Source organism: Rattus norvegicus, chromosome 10 (genome assembly GCF_036323735.1).
Source record: "Rattus norvegicus strain BN/NHsdMcwi chromosome 10, GRCr8, whole genome shotgun sequence".
NCBI lineage: Eukaryota > Metazoa > Chordata > Mammalia > Rodentia > Muridae > Rattus > Rattus norvegicus.
In genome coordinates, this window is record NC_086028.1 from 55,022,405 (window position 1) to 55,041,784 (window position 19,380).

A 19,380-nucleotide genomic window follows, 5' to 3' on the forward strand; every position below is an offset into this window, starting at 1 on the left:
CCTGTAGACTCTGAAAGAATCAGGGAGGGAGAGAGGTTCTGGGAGGCAGTACTGGGATAGAAGGGGCACTAGCCAGACTTAGAGAACTTGGGCCTCAGGCAAGGCAGAATACTGGAGAAACCCTTTAGAAAAGAGACTTTGGACCCAACCACACACTGTATGCGAGGGGCAGCAGTCTCCTTCCTCCATGACCCTCTCCAGCCAAAGGAAACACTTTCCATTCCCTTAGGAGTAGAATCTTTAATGGGTCCCGCCCCCTACGCCCGCTAAACCGCCCCCTTTGCGGGCAACCTTGGCTTCCTCCACGGCCTCACGCAAGGCCTGTGCAGGGTCCCCGCGAAGCTGGGCCAATGCCCCGCGCAGAGCAGCAGAGCCGTCTCCCATACGGAGCTTTCGGCCGCTCAAAAAATAATGAGGCAGCGTCCCGGCCTCTAGCACTCGGCTCAGCTCATCCAGTAGCCCAAGGCAACAAGCGCCGGCATTTTCCGGCCGCGCCAGGTAGAGCGCCGGGAGCCGCTCGCAAGCCCAGTAGAGCAAGGTCCGCAGGAGGTAGGGCGCAGCGGCTCGGGTCCCCGCCACCAGCGGGCGCAGCAGCGCCTGGGCCGCCGCGTGTGCCTGAAGCAGCGGCGTGGGGATGCGCGCTTTGAGCGCCAGCTCCTGGCGGGCGAAGCACAACTGCCATCCAGAGGTGCCCTGCTGCTCCGGGAGGCTGCCCGGCACTAGGTAGAAAGAGGACGATTCAGAGACCAGTGGACCCGCCCACGAGTGGCTCCGAGCCGCGTCGGGCCAGCCTGTCACGGTCACCACCGGGATCAGGTCGAAGAGCAGGAGGTGGCGTGGGGGCTCTGGAGTTGCCAGGAGGACAGTGGTGACACCCGCGTGGCGAGCTGCATGAACTAGCCGCGGGGCGCCTGGGACGGGGATCAGGGACTCAGCAACCTCAGCCAACTTAACGAAGAACCAAGAAGCTACTTGGGTCGGGCATAATGTGGGCCACACCTTTGCAGCCTCCGACGGCCTTGGAACTGGGCTTTCGTCGGTTTCCAAGGCCTCACTACTCGGTGTTTCCAATGGTTCAGGAGCTTCAAGATTGGCGATGTCATTATAAGGAGATTGGGACCCTGAAAGGTCACTAAATTTTTGCAAAGACATATGTGGCTCAGGTTCAGGGACACAATCATGTGACTGATCTACAGAGTTTCCCCGGTCGGTGGGACTCTCTTTGCCCTGAGTTTGGGGAGTCATATCACTTTCTTCTGGGACAGGGGGTCCTAGGCAATCCAGCCAGGCCTCTCGGACCAAAATTCCGCGCATCAGTTCTGGAAGGCGGAGCCATGCAGAACAGGATTCCAGATCCAGTAGCAGCTCGGGCCCAGTGCCATCCAGAGAAAACACAGGCACAAGGACTGTAAAGCCGGCATCATAATGAGGTCCCCGGGAGTAGGGACCTAAGGGGGCGTGCCCTAAATCTACGGAACCTTCGCGAATTCCACCGCGAAGCAGCAAGAGTTCTGCCTGGGGTGGAAAACGAGGGTCCTGGCGGTGAACTAGACCTAAAGGAAGAGAAAGAGTAGTGAAAGTATCATGGTTCAAAGCCGGGGCGGGAAATGACGAGGCTGGGGTTTGCAAATTCCCACAGTTGATAATTACTTACCGAGTAGAGAGAAGACAAACTCCTTGGCTCGGAGAAGATCGGCTCCAGGTTCGGGCCCTTCACTCCAACTCTCCTGAACACCCAGCTCCTGAATCAACTGAGTGAGTTCCTGCAGCTGTGCGCCAGAGCAGAAGTCTATGTCTGTGAGAGGCCGGGCTGGGGCTGGGGGTGGTGGGCCCCACCAGGGGGCACCCCCCCAGACGGTGGAAGCCATAGTTGTCTATCGTTTGGTGCTGGAGCAAACAGATCCCAGTTAGCTTTGGCAGTTCCCAAGTTCTCCAGTTTTCCCCTCCCTCTGAGGCAGAGCAAGGGCTACAGACAGTCCACAAGTGGGTTCTGAGGATGATGCGTTCTGTGTTTAGTCTTTAGGATGAACAAGTGACTATTTCCTTCGGGTTTTTTTTTTCCCCTAAGCCGGTTGTCCCACGGTGAATCGGTTCACCTGACTCAGCAGGTTAAAAAAAAAAAGCTATTTGGTCCCTCCTGGGAATACAATAGCCAATCTTTGCCACCGGCCTTTGCCCACCTCCCTTTACCTCTTTTTAAGAAGGGCTTATTGGTCCGCGGCTTTCCGATGAAGGGGTAGCTGGAAAGGTGGTACACAGAAAGCAACATAAAAGATTCTACAGGTAACTTCCTGGTGGTCACATGTCCACGCCCTTTTCTGGAAGTTGTCTGGGTGGCTCCAGATTGGTCCCCGCCTCCTCTGAGAGTTCAGTCACGCCTTTCACCCTGCTGAGATGTTGCTACCCTGGGAGTTGTAGTTTGTGTCCCACAGTACAGGTGCAGCGGTGCCTACACACCCTTCCTTTTGTTTTGAAGGGGTGCCTACCCGAAGCTATAGTTTCTTTTTTCTTCCTTTTTATCCCTTTCAGTTTAGTTATTTGAGACTGGGTCTCACTGTGTAGGTCTGGATGGCTTGGAACTTGCTATGTAGACCAGGCTGACTACAGCGCAAATAGCCTGCCTCTGCCTCCTGACTTCTGAGATTAAGGACATATAGCTCGTTTTATACAAAATCTTAGGTAGCCCAAGCTGGCCCGGAAGCACTACGTAGCACAGGCTGACCCTGAACTCACAGCAAGCTTCCTACTTCAGCTTCCTTGGTGATGTGAGAAGTTACAGGCTCATGCCACTACACCCCGCAGGAGACAGTGTCTAATCAGTCCTACACAAACACTCGATGGAATTGGAGAAGAGGGATAGTGGGTCAGATCCGAAGAGTGAGTAATAAACATACCCTCCATTCCACTCCTCAGACTCCATGGTCTCTTAGATGAGGCTCTTTAAAGGAAATTCTGATGTCGTTTTTAGTTTTATTATCTAACTTGAGACAAAGTCTCACTGTGTAGCTATGGTTGGCCTGGAACCCATTATGTATATCAGGAAAGCTAGTTCTGAACTCACAGAGATCCAACTGCCTCAGCCTCCCAGGAATTAAAGGCCTCTGATCATTTTATAGAGACTATGCCTTGGAAAGGTTGTGCTGGGCTTAGGAGGTGGAACAACTGGGCAACTTTGAATATTTTAAAAAATATCTATCCATTTATTTTACACACACACAGTATATATATATACTACTACAGTATATATATGTATATATATATAAACAGCTACAGTATATATACATATATACTGTAGTTGTTTATAGACACACCAGAAGAGGGCATCAGATTCCATTACAGATGGTTGTGAGCCACCATGTGGTTGCTGGGAATTGAACTCAGGTCCTCTGTAAGAGCAGTCAGTGCTCTTAACCACTGAGCCATCTCCCCAATCCTTGGGCTTTTTTAAAAGAAGGAAAAGGCTGAGCATGGCTCTTAGCGCTTGGGAGGCAGAGGCAGGCTGATCTCTGTGAGCTCAAGGCAGGCCTGGACTACACAGAGAGTTCCAGGTAGTGAGGACTGCATAGTGAGACCTTGTCTAGTAATAAAATAAAGTATAAAAATGCATGTGACTTGTCCAGGGCCAGAGTTGAGGTAGGGACTGTGGGGAAGTATCCTCCTGGAGTCAATGGCTGTAATACTAAAGCAGGGATACATAGCTGTCATGGAACCAGACATCTGAATCTTAGAAGGGATTGCAGCCAACGATGCTCACATCAGACACGCAGAACCGTGACAGGAAAACCACTTGGGAATTCAAAGTTACATGTACACAGAAGCTATTAGGACTGAAATTGAAAGTCCAGAGGAAACTCCCAGCTAGGTTAGGTCAGGCCACAAAAACTAGGGCAGGAAATTACTTTCAGTAACTCATGCTACCAGAAACCAGAATAAGAGATCAGAATATAGCACAGATACAGGATGGGACCGAGAGTGTGATAATAAGACAGTAAACCCGTAGCATGAAGTAGGCTCACAGATCAGACCAACTAGCACCAGGCCAGGCCACCATAGACTCCATCTGCTTCTGATCTCTCTTACACCCTCAGGTTAGATAATTAACCTGGAACATCTCGAAAAAGCTAGAGGATTGTGGAAGTGTGACGGCTCAAGTTCGTAATCCCAGCACTTGGGCAGCTGAGGCAGGGTGACTGCTATGAACCAAAGACTTACCTTGGATGCTGAGTTCTAGGTAAGTCCAGCTTAGAGGGAGACCCTACCCTAACACTGGGGTAGGGTAGAGTCAATAGACAAACTCCTAGAGCCAGAACTCACCTGAAAGCCCAGACCTAAGGGGTTTCAAGTCACTGCCAAAGGAGAACCCTTCCCCTTCATCCATGAGGGTAAAAGCAGGGAACCAGAAGACCAGAACACAGGTTTATATATCGGTGACCCAAAAGGCCAGATCAAGTGAAGATGGCTTGTTGGTTTGTTTCAACTTATATGGCATATGGGTATTTTGCCTGCATATGTGCCTGTGGGCCATTTGTGTGCCTGGAGTTCTTGGACCTAGAAGATGGCCTCAAATCCCCTGGGACTGGAGTTACAGATGGCAGTTAGCCTCATGTGGGTGCTAGGAATTGAACCTGTGTTCTCTTGGCTGCCGAGTTCCCTCAAGTCCCATGTATGAGCAGGTTTTGCCTACGTATGTGTATGTGTGTGCGAGTGTGTGTGTGCGTGCAAGTGTGTGTGTGTGTGCGAGTGTGTGTGTGAGAGAGTATGTGTGTGGGTGTTTGTGTGTGTGTAAGTACATGCGTGTGTGAGTGTGTGAGTGTGTGTGTGTTTGTATGTGTGAGTGCATGCATGTGTGTGTGTGGGGTGGGTGTTTGTGTGTGTGTGTGAGTGCATGCATGTGTGAGTGCATGCATGTGTGAGTGTATGAGTGTGTGTGTGAGTGCATGCGTGTGTGTGCGTGTGTGAGTGTGCGTGTGTGAGTGTGTGTATGTATGTGCACCATGTGCCTAGTACCTTCAGAAGTCAGAAGAGGGCGTTGGATCCTTGGAACTGGAGATGTGGATGATTAGGGGCCGATGTGTCAGTGCTGGAAACAGAACCTTGGTCCTCTGCAAGAACAGCCAGTCATCTTCTCTACTGAGCCTCTCTGCAGCCCAGGAAAGCTGGGCTCACGGTTTGAGGGTACTAGGCATAGGGTATTTGTACATATCTATCTGAACCACTCTAAAAATCAACAATGTTCTCTGGTTTTTCTGAGAGCCTTGAAAATCTGGGACTACTCAGACGGTGATGGCTGAGGCCTTTCTTTAGTCCCAGTATTTGGGAGGCAGAGGCAGGCAGATCTCTGAGTTCGAAGCTACCCTGGTCTACACAGTGAGTTCTAGGACAGCCAGGGCTACACAGAGAAACCCTGTCTCAAAAATTAAGTAAATAAGTAATGTATAAATAGGAAAACATTGGGAATGGGTGAACAGGAACATTCTTTAGAGAGAACTCTAAAGCATTACTTTCCAACAAAGTAGAGTTTTTAAAAATTTTTCTTAAAACTCTTTCTCTCTCTCGTGTGTGTGCGTGTGTGTATGTATGTGTGTATGAGTATGTGTGTGTGAGTATGTATGTGTGTGTGCATGTGTGTATGTATGTGTGTGAGTATGTATGTGTATGTGTGTGTATGAGTATGTATGTGTGTGTGAGTATGTATGTGTATGTGTGTGCGTGTATGTGTGAATGTGTGCGTCTGTATGTGTATGTATGTGTGTGCGTGTGTATGTGTATGAGTATGTGTGTGTGTGTGTGTGTGTGTGTGTGTGTGTGTGTGTGTGTGTGTGTGTGTTGGTAGTGTTGATGGTGATGGTCAGAGGAAAACTTGTGGAAATTGAGATTGGTCCTCTCCTTCCACCATGTCTATCTCAAGGATCAAACTCAAGTAATCAGGCTTCACCGTTTTACCCACTGAGCCATCTGACTAGACTCTCCCTTCCTTCCTTCCTTCCTTCCTTCCTTCCTTCCTTCCTTCCCTTACCTCCCTTTCTTTCTTCCTTTCTTTCTTCCTTTCTTTTCTTTCTTTCTTTGTTATTATTTTGTTATTCAGGACAAGGTTTCTCTGTGTAGCCCTAACTGTCCTGGAATTCTCTGTGTTTTTCAGACTGGCCTTGAACTTGGTGATCCACCTGCCTCTGCCACCACTCAGCTTTCCTTTTTCTCTCATGTTTTCACTTCTTGTGTTTGTGCATGTACGCATCCGTATACCATACCGCAGTTTGTGAGTGGAGCTCAAAGCACACTTTGCAGTAATTGACTCTTTTAACCCTGAGATCAAACTCTCATCAGACTTAGCAACCTTCTCTACCTTCTGAACAATCTCACCAGACCCCTTTCCTTTCTATTGAGACAGGGTATCACATAGGTCAGGTTGTCCTTGAGCTTACTGGGTATTAGTAGTTGGCCTTGAACTCCTACTTGTCTCTATCTCCCAAATTCTGAAATTACCAACATGCACCACCATGTCTAGCCTTTAAATATCAAAAAGTCGGGGCATTAGGTTGCCTCTAATGTGAGGCCAGCCTGTAGCTATAAATACAGTCCCTTCAGCCTGCCAAAGTGTCTTTAATGTCTCTGCCTCATAAATCAACTAGAAGCCCCACTGCCCAGAATTAGGCATCCAGGCAGATCACATGGTCTTTATTCCTACCAGAAACAGTAACCGATGGGGAATCACTCAGGCACCCTCATCAAGAGGCGAGTTTTGGGATTTAGCTCAGTGGTAGAGCGCTTGCCTAGCAAGCACAAGTCCCTGGGTTTGGTCCCCAGCTCCGAAAAAAAAGAAAAAAAAAAAAAGAGGTGAGTTACACACCTGTGTTGGAGTTGTCGTAGGATAGCTTGAGCTACAGTGTTAAAGACTCACTCCTTCTTCTGTGAAAGAGGCAGGCATGGTGGTGGAGCATGCCTTTAAGCCCAGCACTCACGATGCTAAGGCTGCAGAATTGCAAGTTCAAGTCCAGCATAGACTATAGAGAATGAGATCATAGCTGACCTGGGTTTCATAGCAAGAGCAGGTCTCAAAAAGTAAATTTTTTTGCTATGATAGAAATGTCTGGGGGGTTGGGGATTTAGCTCAGTGGTAGAGTTCTTGCCTAGCAAGCGCAAGGCCCTGGGTTCGGTCCCCAACTCCGAAAAAAAGAAAAAAAGAAAAAAAAAAAGAAAAGAAAGAAATGTCTGGAGAGATGGCTCAGGAGTTAGGAGAACTGGCTGCTCTTCCAGAGGTCCTGAGTTCATTTCCCAGCAACCACATGGTGGCTCACAATCCTCTCTAATGGGATCCGATGACCTATTCTGGTGTGTCTGAAAACAGCTACAGTGTACTCACATACATTAAATAAATCTTTAAAAGAAAAAAGAAAAAAGAAATGTCCTGAATCTCTGCTGCCTGGCATGTGGCTGTCAGAACTTAAAGATACAGAACCAGGAGAACAGAATTTAAATTGATTTTGTCTTTTTGAGACAGGCTCTTGCTAGGTAGTTCTGTCTGGGCTCAAAATACAAATCACCTTACCTCACCCTCTGACATTCTAATTGTACAGATATGAAATACTCTACCCAGCTCAGATTATTTTTTAGGGGGGTGGGGAGGGAGATAGGCTCGATATGGCCCTATCCTAGAAATCATTATGTAGACTAGACTAGTCTTGAACCCACGGAGATCCACCTGCCTCTACCTTCTTGGTGCTGGGATTAGCATTCACCACCACGCCCAGCTTAATTTATTATTATTTTTTTGATGTGTGTGCAGTGCTCACATAGGCCAGAAGATGGCATTAGGTCCCCTGGGACTGAAGCTGCAGACAGTTGTGAGCCACGTGGCAAGTGCTAGGAATCCAACCTGGGTCCTCTAGAAGAGCAGAATGTGCTCTTACCAGATGAACCATCACTTCCGTCTCTTTAGGATTTTCTTTTTTTCGAGACAAGGTTTCTCTGTGTAGCAGCACTGACGGTCCTGAAGCTCACCTTGTAGACCAGGCTGGACTCGAACTTACAGAGATCCACCTAACTCTGCCTCCCGAGTGCTGGGATTTTTTTTTTTTTTTTGAAGACAGGATCTCAAGTAGCCTGTGCTAATCTCGCATTCATTATATAGCTGAGGATCCCTCTGAATTCCTGATTCCCCTACCTCTACTCGCCAAGTGCTGAGATTCATGTGTGCCACACAACGCTTGGTGAGAATTTTAAATTTTAATCGACATTCTAATACTCACATTTGGCTAGTGGTTTTTTTTTTTTCCCCCTGAAAAATCAACTCCTGAGCCTGACTATGGAGTTGTGGAGGACGATGGGAACGTGTTAATTCTGTGCCTGTTTTGGATGAGTATTGGCGATACTGCTGGGATGGAGAGCCTCAACCAGTCACAGAATGTTTCTCTTGTCTCTTTATTCCCGATGAGTATTTGTCCCATCTTTGTTCAAGGTCCTCATCACATTTTCATATCCCCACTCCTTCTGGGTCTCCTCTGAGTTTCTGGGTGTCTCTTGACGAAAACGCCTGGAAGTTAGAGCTTCACACTTTTCCCTGCCAGTTACTAACGGTTTCTGGCGGGAATCAAAGACCACATGACCTGACCGGGTGCCTGGTCCAGGGCAATGGGGCTTCCAGTTGATTTTGGGAGGCATAGACATCTGGCGATATTTCTGGAAAGCTGGAGGAACTGTATCTACAGGGTATGCCCAGTCTTGGCTGTCTAACCGCCGGGAGGGTGGTTGTAGCTCAATCAGAACAGGTACCTCTGAAAAAGATTTCAGGTCCGTGGGGACCACCTGGGCCTTGGGAGGGCAGGAGTTTTGACTGACAGGGACAGGAGTCCAGGATAAGTGCTGCCCAGTATTGTCCTTTTGAGACGCCATCTTGCATACGAAAGGTTTCACTGGGGAAGGTGTTAGCATTACTGTCGGAAGTGAGCCTGAGATTTGGACAGAATCTGTACTTGGAACATAGCTTAGTCTTTTAGTGAGGCCAGGGTCTAGGATAAGGCTTGAGTCCTTGCAGGGGCTAGCTTGCTGGGTAAGGCCTGGAGGCTTGAAGCCGGAGCCCCGGCCGAGTGCTGGGTCCCGATGAGGACAGGGATCTTGATCCGTTTCTGGGCATTCCTGAGGGATAGAGCTTTGGCTATGTTCTGAACTGTAAATGCTGACATCTTGGTTAAGGTCTGATCTTTTTTCAGGTTCAGTGGTATTGATGAGACTACTGCTCTTGTAGGAGTCAGAGTCTTGGAGAAGATCTGAGGCTCTACAGGTTCCAGAATCTTGGAGAAGGCCTAGATTCTTGTAGTCTCCTGAGTCTTGTGTGAGACCAGAGCTCTTATGGAGGCAAGAAGTTTGAACAAGATCTAGGTTTTTATGGGGACCAGATTCCTTGGTAAGTCCTGGGCCTTTGTTAACATCAGAATCTTCCGTATGGCACTGGCTCTTCTGTGGTCTAGAGTCTTGGGTAAGGCCTACATTCCTGCAGACTCCTGGGTGTTGTACATTTCCTGTAGCATTATTACCTCCAGAATCTCGACAGGGGTCTGGCTTCTTATAGATGGTCTCTGGGGAGGGGTCTTTATTTTTGTCGATTACAGTATCTTGGTTTGATGGAGCATTCCTATAGACCAGAGAGTCTTGCATAAAGCTCAAAGTCCTCTGGCCAGATGTTTCATTAAATAATACATTCTTGTGGGGACTAGAGTGTTGGATGACACCCAAGGCTGGACGGTTCCTAAGGACACCAGCATCTTGAACGGCAGCTGGACTCCTTAGGCCAGAGTCCTGAGAGACATCCAGATTCTTCTGAAGGCAAGAGTCTTGAGAACTGTTTGGATTCATGCAGAGGTAAAGATCTTGAGTATGGTCTGGAAATTTGTAGAAACCCAAATTCTTGTTGATGCTTGGGGTCAGGGTAAGACCCGGGTTCTTGTGGAGGCCTGGATCTTGGGTAAGGCCTGGGTTCTTCTGGAATCCTGGATTTGGGGTAAGGCTTGGGTTCTTGCAGAGGCCTGGATCTTGGGTAAGGCCTGGGTTCTTCTGGAATCCTGGATTTGGGATAAGGCTTGGGTTCTTGTGGAGGCCTGGATCTCGGGTAAGGCTCGGGTTTTTCTGGAGTCCTGGATCTTGTGTAAAGCCTGTGTTCTTGGGAACTCCAGAATCCTTGGCAAGGGATGGTGGAGTCTTTTGAAGGCCAAGGCCTTGGTTAAGGTTTTGATTCTCAGGGTTTGGAGGTTGGATTAAGGACTGAGAAATGGTGGAGAACTGAGAAGGCATAGAGAAGTGGGAAGAGGAGCCCGTCTGAGGAGAATTGGGAGTAGAGAGAAAGGAGGGGGCTTGTGTTAAATTGGAGGGCTTCTGATAGTTAGCCTGAGAAACAGTGAATGTTCTGGGAGAAACAAGCGGCAGAGAGAGAGTGCACGGCGGGGGGATGGTGGGCAGTGTGCTCTGAGTAGTGCTGGGAGAGTGAAGGCAGGGTTTCGAGGGAGTATCGTCCTGGGCATAGACCAGGAACTGGTGGTAGAGTGGAGCCTGGGCTTCCTCAGTTTTCCTCTCAGAACAGCAAGGATGAACGCTGTTGTAAGGGAAGGTCTTGGGCTTGGAAAACTTATCTTTTACATTATCTGAGATCTTCCATTCCATGTTCCCCAACTCCAGGTAGCCCAGCATAGGCCCGGATGGAGGCTCAGCACTGCTCCCACTGTACTGCTTTGGTCTTTGCTCAGCAGAACCAGAATTTACCAGGGTCGTCACCTCTTGAGATCTGGAGAGGATGTTCAAGTCCTTCCTGAAATACCTCGAGTCCTGGGAGCTGTGTTTAAGGACAGTGCTCTGCTTCACTCCTCGGGCATCATAGACCATATGGCCAGTAGAAGAGTTGGAACCGAAAGTCGCCACCATAGAAGGAACAGAAGACAGGATTGGGGTAGAGGTGGTGGTAGGAACTTGAGCAGGCGCTTGAGTAGTGGTCATGGTCATGGACAGTGCTAGGGTAGGGGCTGGGGCACAGGTTGGGACAGGGGTAAGGACACAAGTGGCTGGGGTAAAGGTTGGGGAAGGGACTGAGGCAGAGGTTGGGTTGGGCACTGAGGTACGGGCATACGAATGAATCTGAGAATGTGCTAAGACTTGAGACGTTGTCTCTTTAGGGACATCAGCTTGGGAGTGGGTCAAGGTGTGTACTGGGATTGGGACTGGTTCGTGGCCTTTGGATTGGAAGGAAGTGTATGCAGGAGACTTGGCTGGGGCTTGAGGTGATGAATGTACTGAGTTTTGCTTAGGGCTGTGGCCTAAGCCCTGGGCTGGGATTGGGGCTGGAACCTGGAGTGAGCTAGAGGGCAGGATGTGGGCCTGGGCCTGACCCAAGATATGGGATTGACTATGAGGTGGGACATGGATGGAGGGATAGGGTGGGGTGGGGGCTGGTTGACGGGATGAGGTTGAGGATAGAGCATTGGCTGGTTTGGGGACTTCACTGCGGGCTGGGATATAGTCAGGTGCCCGGGATGGTGGTGTATGCTTAACACCCTGTGCCCTGGTTTCAGAGTGCTCTGAGGTCTGAGTCTGGGACTGGGTGGAGGGGTGCTCATGGGTGTTGGTTGAGGTATAGGTTAGAGCCTGGGCCGGAGCATGGGGTTGGCTGTCAAGTGGTGCCTTAGTCTTGTTGTCTTGGGGTGAAGATGGTAGAACCATGTTCAGCTTGCTTGTCTTTGGAATTTGTGGAGAAATCTCTGGCCTGGAAAAGGAAGAAGCTTGAGTCTTCATGGCTACAGCCTGAGGGGCTTCTCCAGCTCCCATCAGTCCTTCTTTCCACAGTTCCCATGGAGCTTCTTGGGGAGCTCTGCCGTGTCCACACTGGGGTGGCATCCAGCAGCACGTAGAAATGTTCTCATCATTTGTGTCTGGTATCCAAGAGTCAAGGTGATTGACGTGCGCAGGTAGGAAACCGGGACGGTGGTGGAATCGGGCAGGGATTTTCGAACACAGGTTCTTGGTATCTGTGGTACAACGCATGCACATGGGTTGGCTGTTTAAACCAAGGGGCTTCTTGTCTGTAGGGGAAGTAGGATGGGAAAGGACAGGGTGCTAGGGTGGGAATGGCTGTGGAAAAGGGGACAATTACATCCCCAGGAGACCACTCACCTTTGGGGAAATAGTGATGGAAAAGAATCCTCAAGGAGTTCTTCAGATGCTTCCAGAGCTGAGGGGAGCAGAGGAAGGAGAGCCCAGAGGTAGGGTGAGCCCTGAAGGTTAATGTTCATCCAGCCACATCCCAGCAGCCCTCCTACTTCAGCCCCTTGGACACCTCAGAGCTTAGGAAGCCTGGTGGAGTGCACGCTGTAATTACTGCTCTTGGGAGCTTGAGGCAGGGAGATCTTAAGACTTACACGGAGTCTCCTAGTGAGACTTTTGACCCAAAACAAACAAGCAAACCACCCCTAAGCCCCCTCTCCCCTGTGCCCAAACCCTGCCCTGACCAGAGTCACCACATTGATTCCCACGTTGAGCAAGATGAAGCTGCCCAGAATCAGAAGAATTGAATCTCCTAAATCCTGGCATTTCCTGAGGTTGGTGCCAGAACAGGAATGGGCTCCGTGGTAGGTTCGTTCACCCATGACCTGGGGTCCCAGGCCTACCTGGGCCCCATGGCCCCCACAAACTAGGAAACAGGCCCGCCCCTAGTGGGGGAGGGGAGGAGGATTGAGTCACAATGGAGCAGGCAATTGGGATCACAATGAGACGGTGGAGGAGAAGGTCCCAGGATGAAGTTCCCTGGTGACCAGGTCTGAGTAACCTAAGCCTATAGGCCAGCACCCCTCCCTTTCTCCAACCATTTCCCCCATGGTGCTCTGATTCACGCACACCTTACTCCTGAAGTTGAAAATCCAGAGTCTTTTACCCCTTGATCACTCCTAAGACCAGGAAGCCCTTGACCTCAAGAGACTTGACTGGAATCTAGGGCCCAGACTTCTTCCCACACTGGGCCTCAGGCTTTGGTCTACCTGCTCCCTGACCTTGGTTTTTTGTTTTGTTTTGTTTTTTTTGTTTTTTCCCCCTGAATTTATTTTATGTATATGCGTATGTTGCCTGCATGTATGTGTGCCACATGTGTGCCTGGTCCACATGGAGGTCAGAAGAGGCCATCAGGTCCCCTGGAACTGGAGTTACAAACGGTTATAAGTCTTCTGCAAAAAACAAGTGCTCAATTCCTGCGTCACCTCTCCAAGCCCTGACCTCAGAGGTTCTTGAGCAGAGCTGAGTCAGTCTCTTTGGGAACAAGAACTGAGACAAGGTGGGTGCACTGAGACCTCCGATCTGCGGTTTAGAACTGGTGAGACTTTCCATTCAGGATCACCAGGGGCCTACTAGCAGGAGCACGGCCCCCTGGGAAACAGGGGCATCACACCAAGAAGAGCGGTTTCTCATTTCAAGAATCCCAGGCCAGTGAAAGGAGAACCTCCAACCAACAGACAACAGAGTTTTCTGGACTCTTTCTCTTTATTCTCCATGCCTTGCTCCACTGTTCACATTCACCTGCTGCTCAGTTAAGTTTCCCTGTCCGGCTTCTATGCAGAGAGGGCCTTGAAGCTGAGGTGGAGGGTGGTGGCAGTGAGCTGGCCCTCCCTCTGTTCTCCTGCACCTGCCTCTTCAGCTCCAGGCTGTCATACACCTGGTAGTTGGCATTGCCACCTGGATTCCGACTGAGTGGTACAAAGGTGGTTGCAGGTGGGGTTGGATCTGAAATCTGGCCTTCTGCCAAGCGCTGGGAGGAGTGAGGGATCACCAGGCCCGAGCTGGCAGTTGGGGCCCTTTGGTATGAAGCCTCACCCAATGCAGTGAGGGAGGTAGAGGTGGTCAGAGGATGACGAGAGGGGAAAGCCTCACTCCAGTCAGGGGCCCGCCTGCGGACTTCGTGAGATTCCCGGGAGCTATAACCCACGGACTGTGGTGGGCTGTGGTTGGGTTGGCTGTGGGTATAGCTAGGAAAATTCTGCCGGTGGGCCTGTGAGGAGCTGTGGTCCCGGTAGCCTTGGGCATCTGACCTGAGGTTCCTGGATACAAAGGCAGGTGGCGGCTCACAGCCTTCGGTCCCACGCCTCCACTGATCCCTGGCATCATAAGGTATGTGGCCCCCTGAAGGGAAAGGGCTATAACCCACAGTGACCCAGGAGGGGTTAGGAAGCAGCCGGCGGGGAGGAGGTGGTGATGAAGCCCACTGCTCAGCTTCCACATTACCACAAATCCGGGACTGTGAATAATGAGGACCGAAGCCCTGTAGCCTCAGTTCTGATTTGGCTTCTACTCGCTTAGGCAGACGGCGCATCTCTGGTGACAAGTAGAGGGAGGGTAGTGGGAGGCTGGCGAGGATTCCACCCTGGCGACCCCACAGTCCCGCATTGGAGGCCAGACGTACTGGCTTATACAAACCACCCCGGCTCCTACGGGGTTGCTTGGGATGAGGGCAGGACTGATCATCCTCCAGAAGGGAATCCCGGTCTTCCAGATCAAAGAAGGGCATTGGCCTCGTCTGTGACGCCTTGTGGCTTTGACGCTGTTTACGGAAGGGTGGGTAGCCATGGGAGAATTGCCTGTTGTTCCGAAGTCTCTGCTGACGGCTGTGGCAGCTCTGTTGCTGGTTGCTTTGGCGGATCTGGAGGCTGCCCCGTGGGTAACAGTAGCGCCTGCGGCTGCGCCTGTCATTAGAGTGCTTCCGGAAATAGTGTGTAGAGGAAGAGGAACACTGTGTGGGTTGGGCCATCTTCACTTGTACAGGGTCCAGGACACAGTGGATGTGGACATCCTGGACGTTGGCTGGTTGGGGCTCTTTGGGGGGACACTCTGTAACCTGGACTTCAGCTGCTAAGAGGCCAAAAGAGTTCAGGTTAGGAAGATGTGGCCCTGAACTTTAGGATCAGGGTGTGCGCATGTGACCCTGTTGTTGGCCATACTTACTCTTCTGATGCATCCGACTGAACATCTTGTCTATGGCATTCTGGAGCCCATGCCATATCTGGAGGTGGTGGGAAGATGGGAGTGAAGACCAGCTCTCTAATACCATCCCCATTCCCAACAACCCCACCCGTTTCTGCAAGTGAAGCAGACTCGTAGCTGGCTTTTCTACAGAGCCTTCTTTATTCCTATGGGTGATCCACAGTAATCACTGACCACAGTTGTCACATTGATGCTGATGTTGACAAGAATGATGAGGCCCAGAAGCAGGAATAGGATGTTCTCCGCATCCTGGGGGCTTTCTTGGTATTGACTGCAGCACCCCAGGGTGCTCTGCCACAACTGGTTTTCCATGGTGGGGGGGTCCTAAGGCCACCTGGGCCACCCCCCCCACCCAGCCCAACCCAACCCAACCCAACCCACACTGTATTCATGCCAGTACTGAGAGATGCTTACGGTCTGGGGGAAAGAGCCAGGTCACAATGAGGCAGGTGAGAGTCATAATGCAGAGGTAGGAGAACTTTTATTCACTCTGCTGACCCATAACATGACAATTTTTTTTATCTTTGACTTCCATTTGATAGAACACGGCCCTCGGGTACTTGAGTACAGTCTTCTGGGTCTCCTTGCTGAACCCTTTATCTGGTTCCTGGTCAGAAAGTATGGTGGCTACTACAGTCATGAGAGTATCTTCTCAGGGTCGAAACACAAAGAATTTCATTGCTCTTCTGAGGCACGGCAATATCTCTAGCCTGTTGGTTGCCACATTTCATGCCTGGTTTGAGGTCAGCGTATGGAGAGAGAGTGAAAGGTACATGGCAGAACCAAGCCTTCCACATGCTGTCCATCTCAGGGTGCCAGCACCCATGCCCAGCGGTGGCTCATTTGCTTTGGCATCATACAGAGGCTGAAGCACACCTTGCTGGGATTGCTGTCCCTGCTAACTACCAACCCCCACTGTCTTCCTTCCTTCTGAGGAGAATGTCCTCTCATTGACGCCAAGTTGAAAAACTAAGAAAACCACAGCTCAGTATGGTAGCAGCAGGCTTGACAATCCTAGCTGCTGGAGAGGCTGAGGCAGGAAGCTGTCTGGTTCCAGGCCATTCGGGGGTTAATGATACCATCACCATCTCAATAAAACAACCACACACACACACACACACACACACACACACACGCATGAAGAGGTAATTGTTGAATGACAGAAGGGTCTTTTGAGTAAACAATCACTCATGGATGAAAGGAGCACCCTGACTGCAAGGTCTTGGTTTGGTTTTTTAATGCTAGGTTCTAACAGGGGAAATAGAGATGGCTCAGCAGTTGAGAGGACCAAGTTCAGTTCCCAGCACCCAGTGTGGGTGGCTCACCACCTAGAACTGACATAACACACCCACCCTCCACCCCCACATAGACATCTAATTAAGAAAATACCTAAAAACCTAAAAGAGGGTCAGGTATGATGGTGGGGCACACCTTTAATCCAATCATTCCAGATGCATAAGTAGGCAAATCTCTGAGTTCAAGACCAGTGACGTCTAGGTCAGCCAAGGCTACATGGTGAGACCCTGTCTCAAAAAAAACCCTGAAAAACAACAAAACCAGAACAGGGTCTAATATAATCCGACCTGGCCTAGAACTCAGTATGTAGATCAGACTGACCTCAGACTTGCAACAAGCATCCTGCCTTTGCCTCTAGAGTTCTAGTATAGGCATGTACCACGCTGCTTGAGACAGGGTCTCTGGGAAGCCAGCTGACCTTGGCAGATAATCCTTGATCCTTCCACTGTCAGCCAAGGATGTTTTTTATAGCCAACTATTCAAAAATGGACCTTTTCAGTATGTAACAGAATAAAATTAACTTAAAATGATCAGTAATGTCTCTTTGTTTGGGGGTCTGGCTTTGTTGATAGAATGCCATTTCAGCCCCGTCTAGCCCAGAACTGGCTATGGAAACCTGTGTAGCTTTGAACTTGCAATGACCCTCCTGCCTCAACCGCCTGAGACCTGAGGCTAGGGGCATGTGCTGCCAACCAACTTGAGTATAAATGAACAAAAAATAGGGTGATTTATGGAGAATCTCAGCCATCTAGGAGCAGGGCAGGGGATCCGTTTCTCTGCTGGCCAGTGGATGGAAGACTCCAAAGAGGTTACATGGTAAAATGTAGGTGAGGCTGTCTCACTGGCATTGGGAATTTTTCTGCCAGCAGGAATGGCTGTGGAGGTTGGGAAGGAAGTAGGAAGTCTTAAGGCTGTGAACATGATCCCTAGTATTCGCGGCCACAAGCAAGTCACTTGTCCTGAGCCTCATCTTCCCTTTGTGACATGGACAGGCGTAAGATCACAGAAGCTAAGATGTTATGGGAAGTCACTTGAGATATCTTTGTTTTACCCCCTACTTCTAAGTCTATTCTCAAAGGTTGCAGGAACTTGAGGTTCTGCCTGGGAGATTGAGAGACCCTCCCTGTTTCAGCAATCTACCCAAAGAAACCGGAGCATTAGAGGAACCATGTTTCTGCTAGACCCGTAGTCTAAACCTGGGCTATGGGGCCTGAGGTCTATCCTTTAGTTCAGGACTGCCAGGGATCTACAGGATTTGGGCACTAAAAGCAAGGTAGCAGCAGTTGGGTGTCTTGGAACCAACAAGGGTCTTAGAAAGCTCAGGACAGGGGCTAGAAGGGCAAGAAGTTGACAGAGACTGCCGGGGATCTCCAGGCTGTGTCCAGGGAGGTCATTCTCTTAGTGACGGGGAATTCTGGGCATTGTGAGGATCGTTCCCCTCTATCACCACAAACCACTTCCTCTTTCTCTTTTTATTATTTTTTTTTTTTTTGTCCCTAGTCACCTTCCCTTCAGGGGACGATACACCCAATCTTTGCCTGTCCCCTCAGCTGTGCTGGATCCAGAGACCAAGGGGTAACAGTGGGACAAAGCCTCCACCTCTCGGGTCAGTTCTCGTAACCTTCTCCTCACTTCTCGGGCATCATAGACTATTCTGCCTGATGAACGGCGCCGGGGTATTTCAGGGACATTTGCTGGACCCAGAAAGGGTGGTGAGATAGGCTGGCCCTGTGATTGCTCGCCCTCGGCACCTCCCCCGGGCCCCGTCGCATTGTTTTTATGGCTCAAAGCCTCTGGACTGGGAGGCGGAGGGTTCACGGTATATACATAGGCCTCCAGACCCTGCTCTGACCGAATTTCCGTTTTGAGAGGCCTTCCCTCTACTGTTGGCTGGAAGCGGATGGTCTGGGGAGGTTGCTCTAGACCATCCTGAGCCCAAGGTTCCCAGATCTCATGCATAGATTGGAAACTTTCCCAAGTCTTAGGGCGATCCCAGTGGTGGGCGCAGACTGCTGGGCGCTGCTGCGGAGGTTTCTCCTCATCAGTATCAGGGGCCCAAGCTATTGGGCGGTGGGCACGGCGAGAGGGAGGCACCCGGTGGCGGTGACGACGACGAGTGGGTGGGGGGGTCACGGTCATCTTCACAGGGTCCATGGTACATCGGAGATGGACTTCGGGGTAGGCCTGCTTCCTCAAGGGCTGGGCCAGCTTCCCAAGTGATGATAATTTACTGCTTTCTGTGGATTAGGGAGAGGTGAGGCTGTCGGAAAGGCTGGCCTCTAGACAGATGGGAGGTGGGGCTTCGACAGAGAAGCTGCAACTCAAGGCTTAGGAGCCAGCTTCAGGCCGGGTGGAATAGAATGCTTGGTTTCTACCCCTCCTAGGCCCCAACCCCTAGGCTTCCTTACCTTTTTCACAAATGATATGGAACATTCGATGTAAGAGGATGCGAATTCGGCTCCAGAGCTAGGCATAGGAGGACATGGTGACCACAGGTAGGTCCTTGTAACCAGGCCTGCCCTCCCAGTCACCCAGCCACACCCTCCACCCCTGACCAGGGTCACTAAGTTGATGCCAATGTTAATACAGACGATGAGACCCAAGAGCAGCAGAATGGAGTTCCCCATGTCCTGGCAGTTGTTGGGGTTGGGGTTTTGATACGAGGCCCACCCAGGCCGTGGCCTCTCTGCCATGGCCATGGCGGTCCCTAGGGCCACCAGGGCCCTTAGGCCCCCAGCCCACTACCCCTAATGCCCACTGGCCGGCCAGGATGAGCCAGAAGGTCCTGAGAGTGACCGGGTCACAATGATGCTGAGGCTTTTCCTCATAATGTACTAAGATGATACTCTCAAGGTGCAAGGCCCAGGGTTGACCTTAGCCAGGACCTCAGCAGGGCCAGACCCTTTGTTTTGCATCCTTTCTTATAGCCAGCCTCCCCGTTGAGCACACTGGCTCGCTACCCCCACTGGGTATCTGCCCTCATCGGTTTCTACTTCCTCTAAAGCACCAGGCCCCGGGACACACAGACATAACTCCTGACCTTTTGTTTTGAGATAGGGTCTCATGTAGCCTAAAATGGCCTCA

The 19,380-nt window shown here is 50.5% G+C and overlaps 4 protein-coding genes across 10 annotated transcripts; all 4 read right to left on the reverse strand.

The window, feature by feature from the left end:
- Positions 1-220: 220 nt before the first annotated feature.
- Positions 221-3,272, reverse strand: Tmem102 (transmembrane protein 102). Of its 2 annotated transcripts, XM_039087314.2 has the most exons (3): positions 2,191-3,272; positions 1,655-2,096; positions 221-1,553 (listed from the first exon to the last, which is right to left on the reverse strand). In XM_039087314.2, exons 2-3 carry the CDS (start codon positions 1,866-1,868, stop codon positions 241-243), a joined length of 1,527 nt encoding a protein of 508 aa, XP_038943242.1. In that variant the 5' UTR covers positions 1,869-2,096; positions 2,191-3,272; the 3' UTR covers positions 221-240. The 2 variants fall into 2 exon arrangements, with proteins under 2 accessions (XP_038943242.1, NP_001385775.1); NM_001398846.1 differs by having other exon boundaries at positions 1,655-2,264.
- A 5,130-nt stretch (positions 3,273-8,402) lies between these two features.
- Positions 8,403-12,638, reverse strand: Spem3 (SPEM family member 3). Its single transcript, NM_001399447.1, has 3 exons — positions 12,486-12,638; positions 12,151-12,208; positions 8,403-12,005 (listed from the first exon to the last, which is right to left on the reverse strand). The coding sequence occupies exons 1-3, from the start codon at positions 12,621-12,623 to the stop codon at positions 8,419-8,421; spliced, it is 3,783 nt and encodes a 1,260-aa protein (NP_001386376.1). The 5' UTR covers positions 12,624-12,638; the 3' UTR covers positions 8,403-8,418.
- Positions 12,639-13,487: 849 nt separating this feature from the next.
- Spem2 (SPEM family member 2) lies at positions 13,488-15,386 on the reverse strand. Of its 6 annotated transcripts, none has more exons than XM_039086586.2 (4): positions 15,175-15,386; positions 14,962-15,019; positions 14,423-14,868; positions 13,488-14,334 (listed from the first exon to the last, which is right to left on the reverse strand). In XM_039086586.2, exons 1-4 carry the CDS (start codon positions 15,310-15,312, stop codon positions 14,308-14,310), a joined length of 669 nt encoding a protein of 222 aa, XP_038942514.1. In that variant the 5' UTR covers positions 15,313-15,386; the 3' UTR covers positions 13,488-14,307. The 6 variants fall into 6 exon arrangements, with proteins under 6 accessions (XP_038942514.1, XP_063125698.1, XP_038942512.1 ...); XM_063269628.1 differs by having other exon boundaries at positions 14,423-14,865; positions 15,175-15,371; XM_039086584.2 differs by having other exon boundaries at positions 13,488-14,142; positions 14,245-14,868; positions 15,175-15,370.
- A 2,387-nt stretch (positions 15,387-17,773) lies between these two features.
- Positions 17,774-19,075, reverse strand: Spem1 (spermatid maturation 1). The gene is made up of 3 exons (NM_001109653.1): positions 18,852-19,075; positions 18,705-18,762; positions 17,774-18,533 (listed from the first exon to the last, which is right to left on the reverse strand). Exons 1-3 carry the CDS (start codon positions 18,993-18,995, stop codon positions 17,797-17,799), a joined length of 939 nt encoding a protein of 312 aa, NP_001103123.1. The 5' UTR covers positions 18,996-19,075; the 3' UTR covers positions 17,774-17,796.
- Between the last annotated feature and the right edge of the window lie 305 nt (positions 19,076-19,380).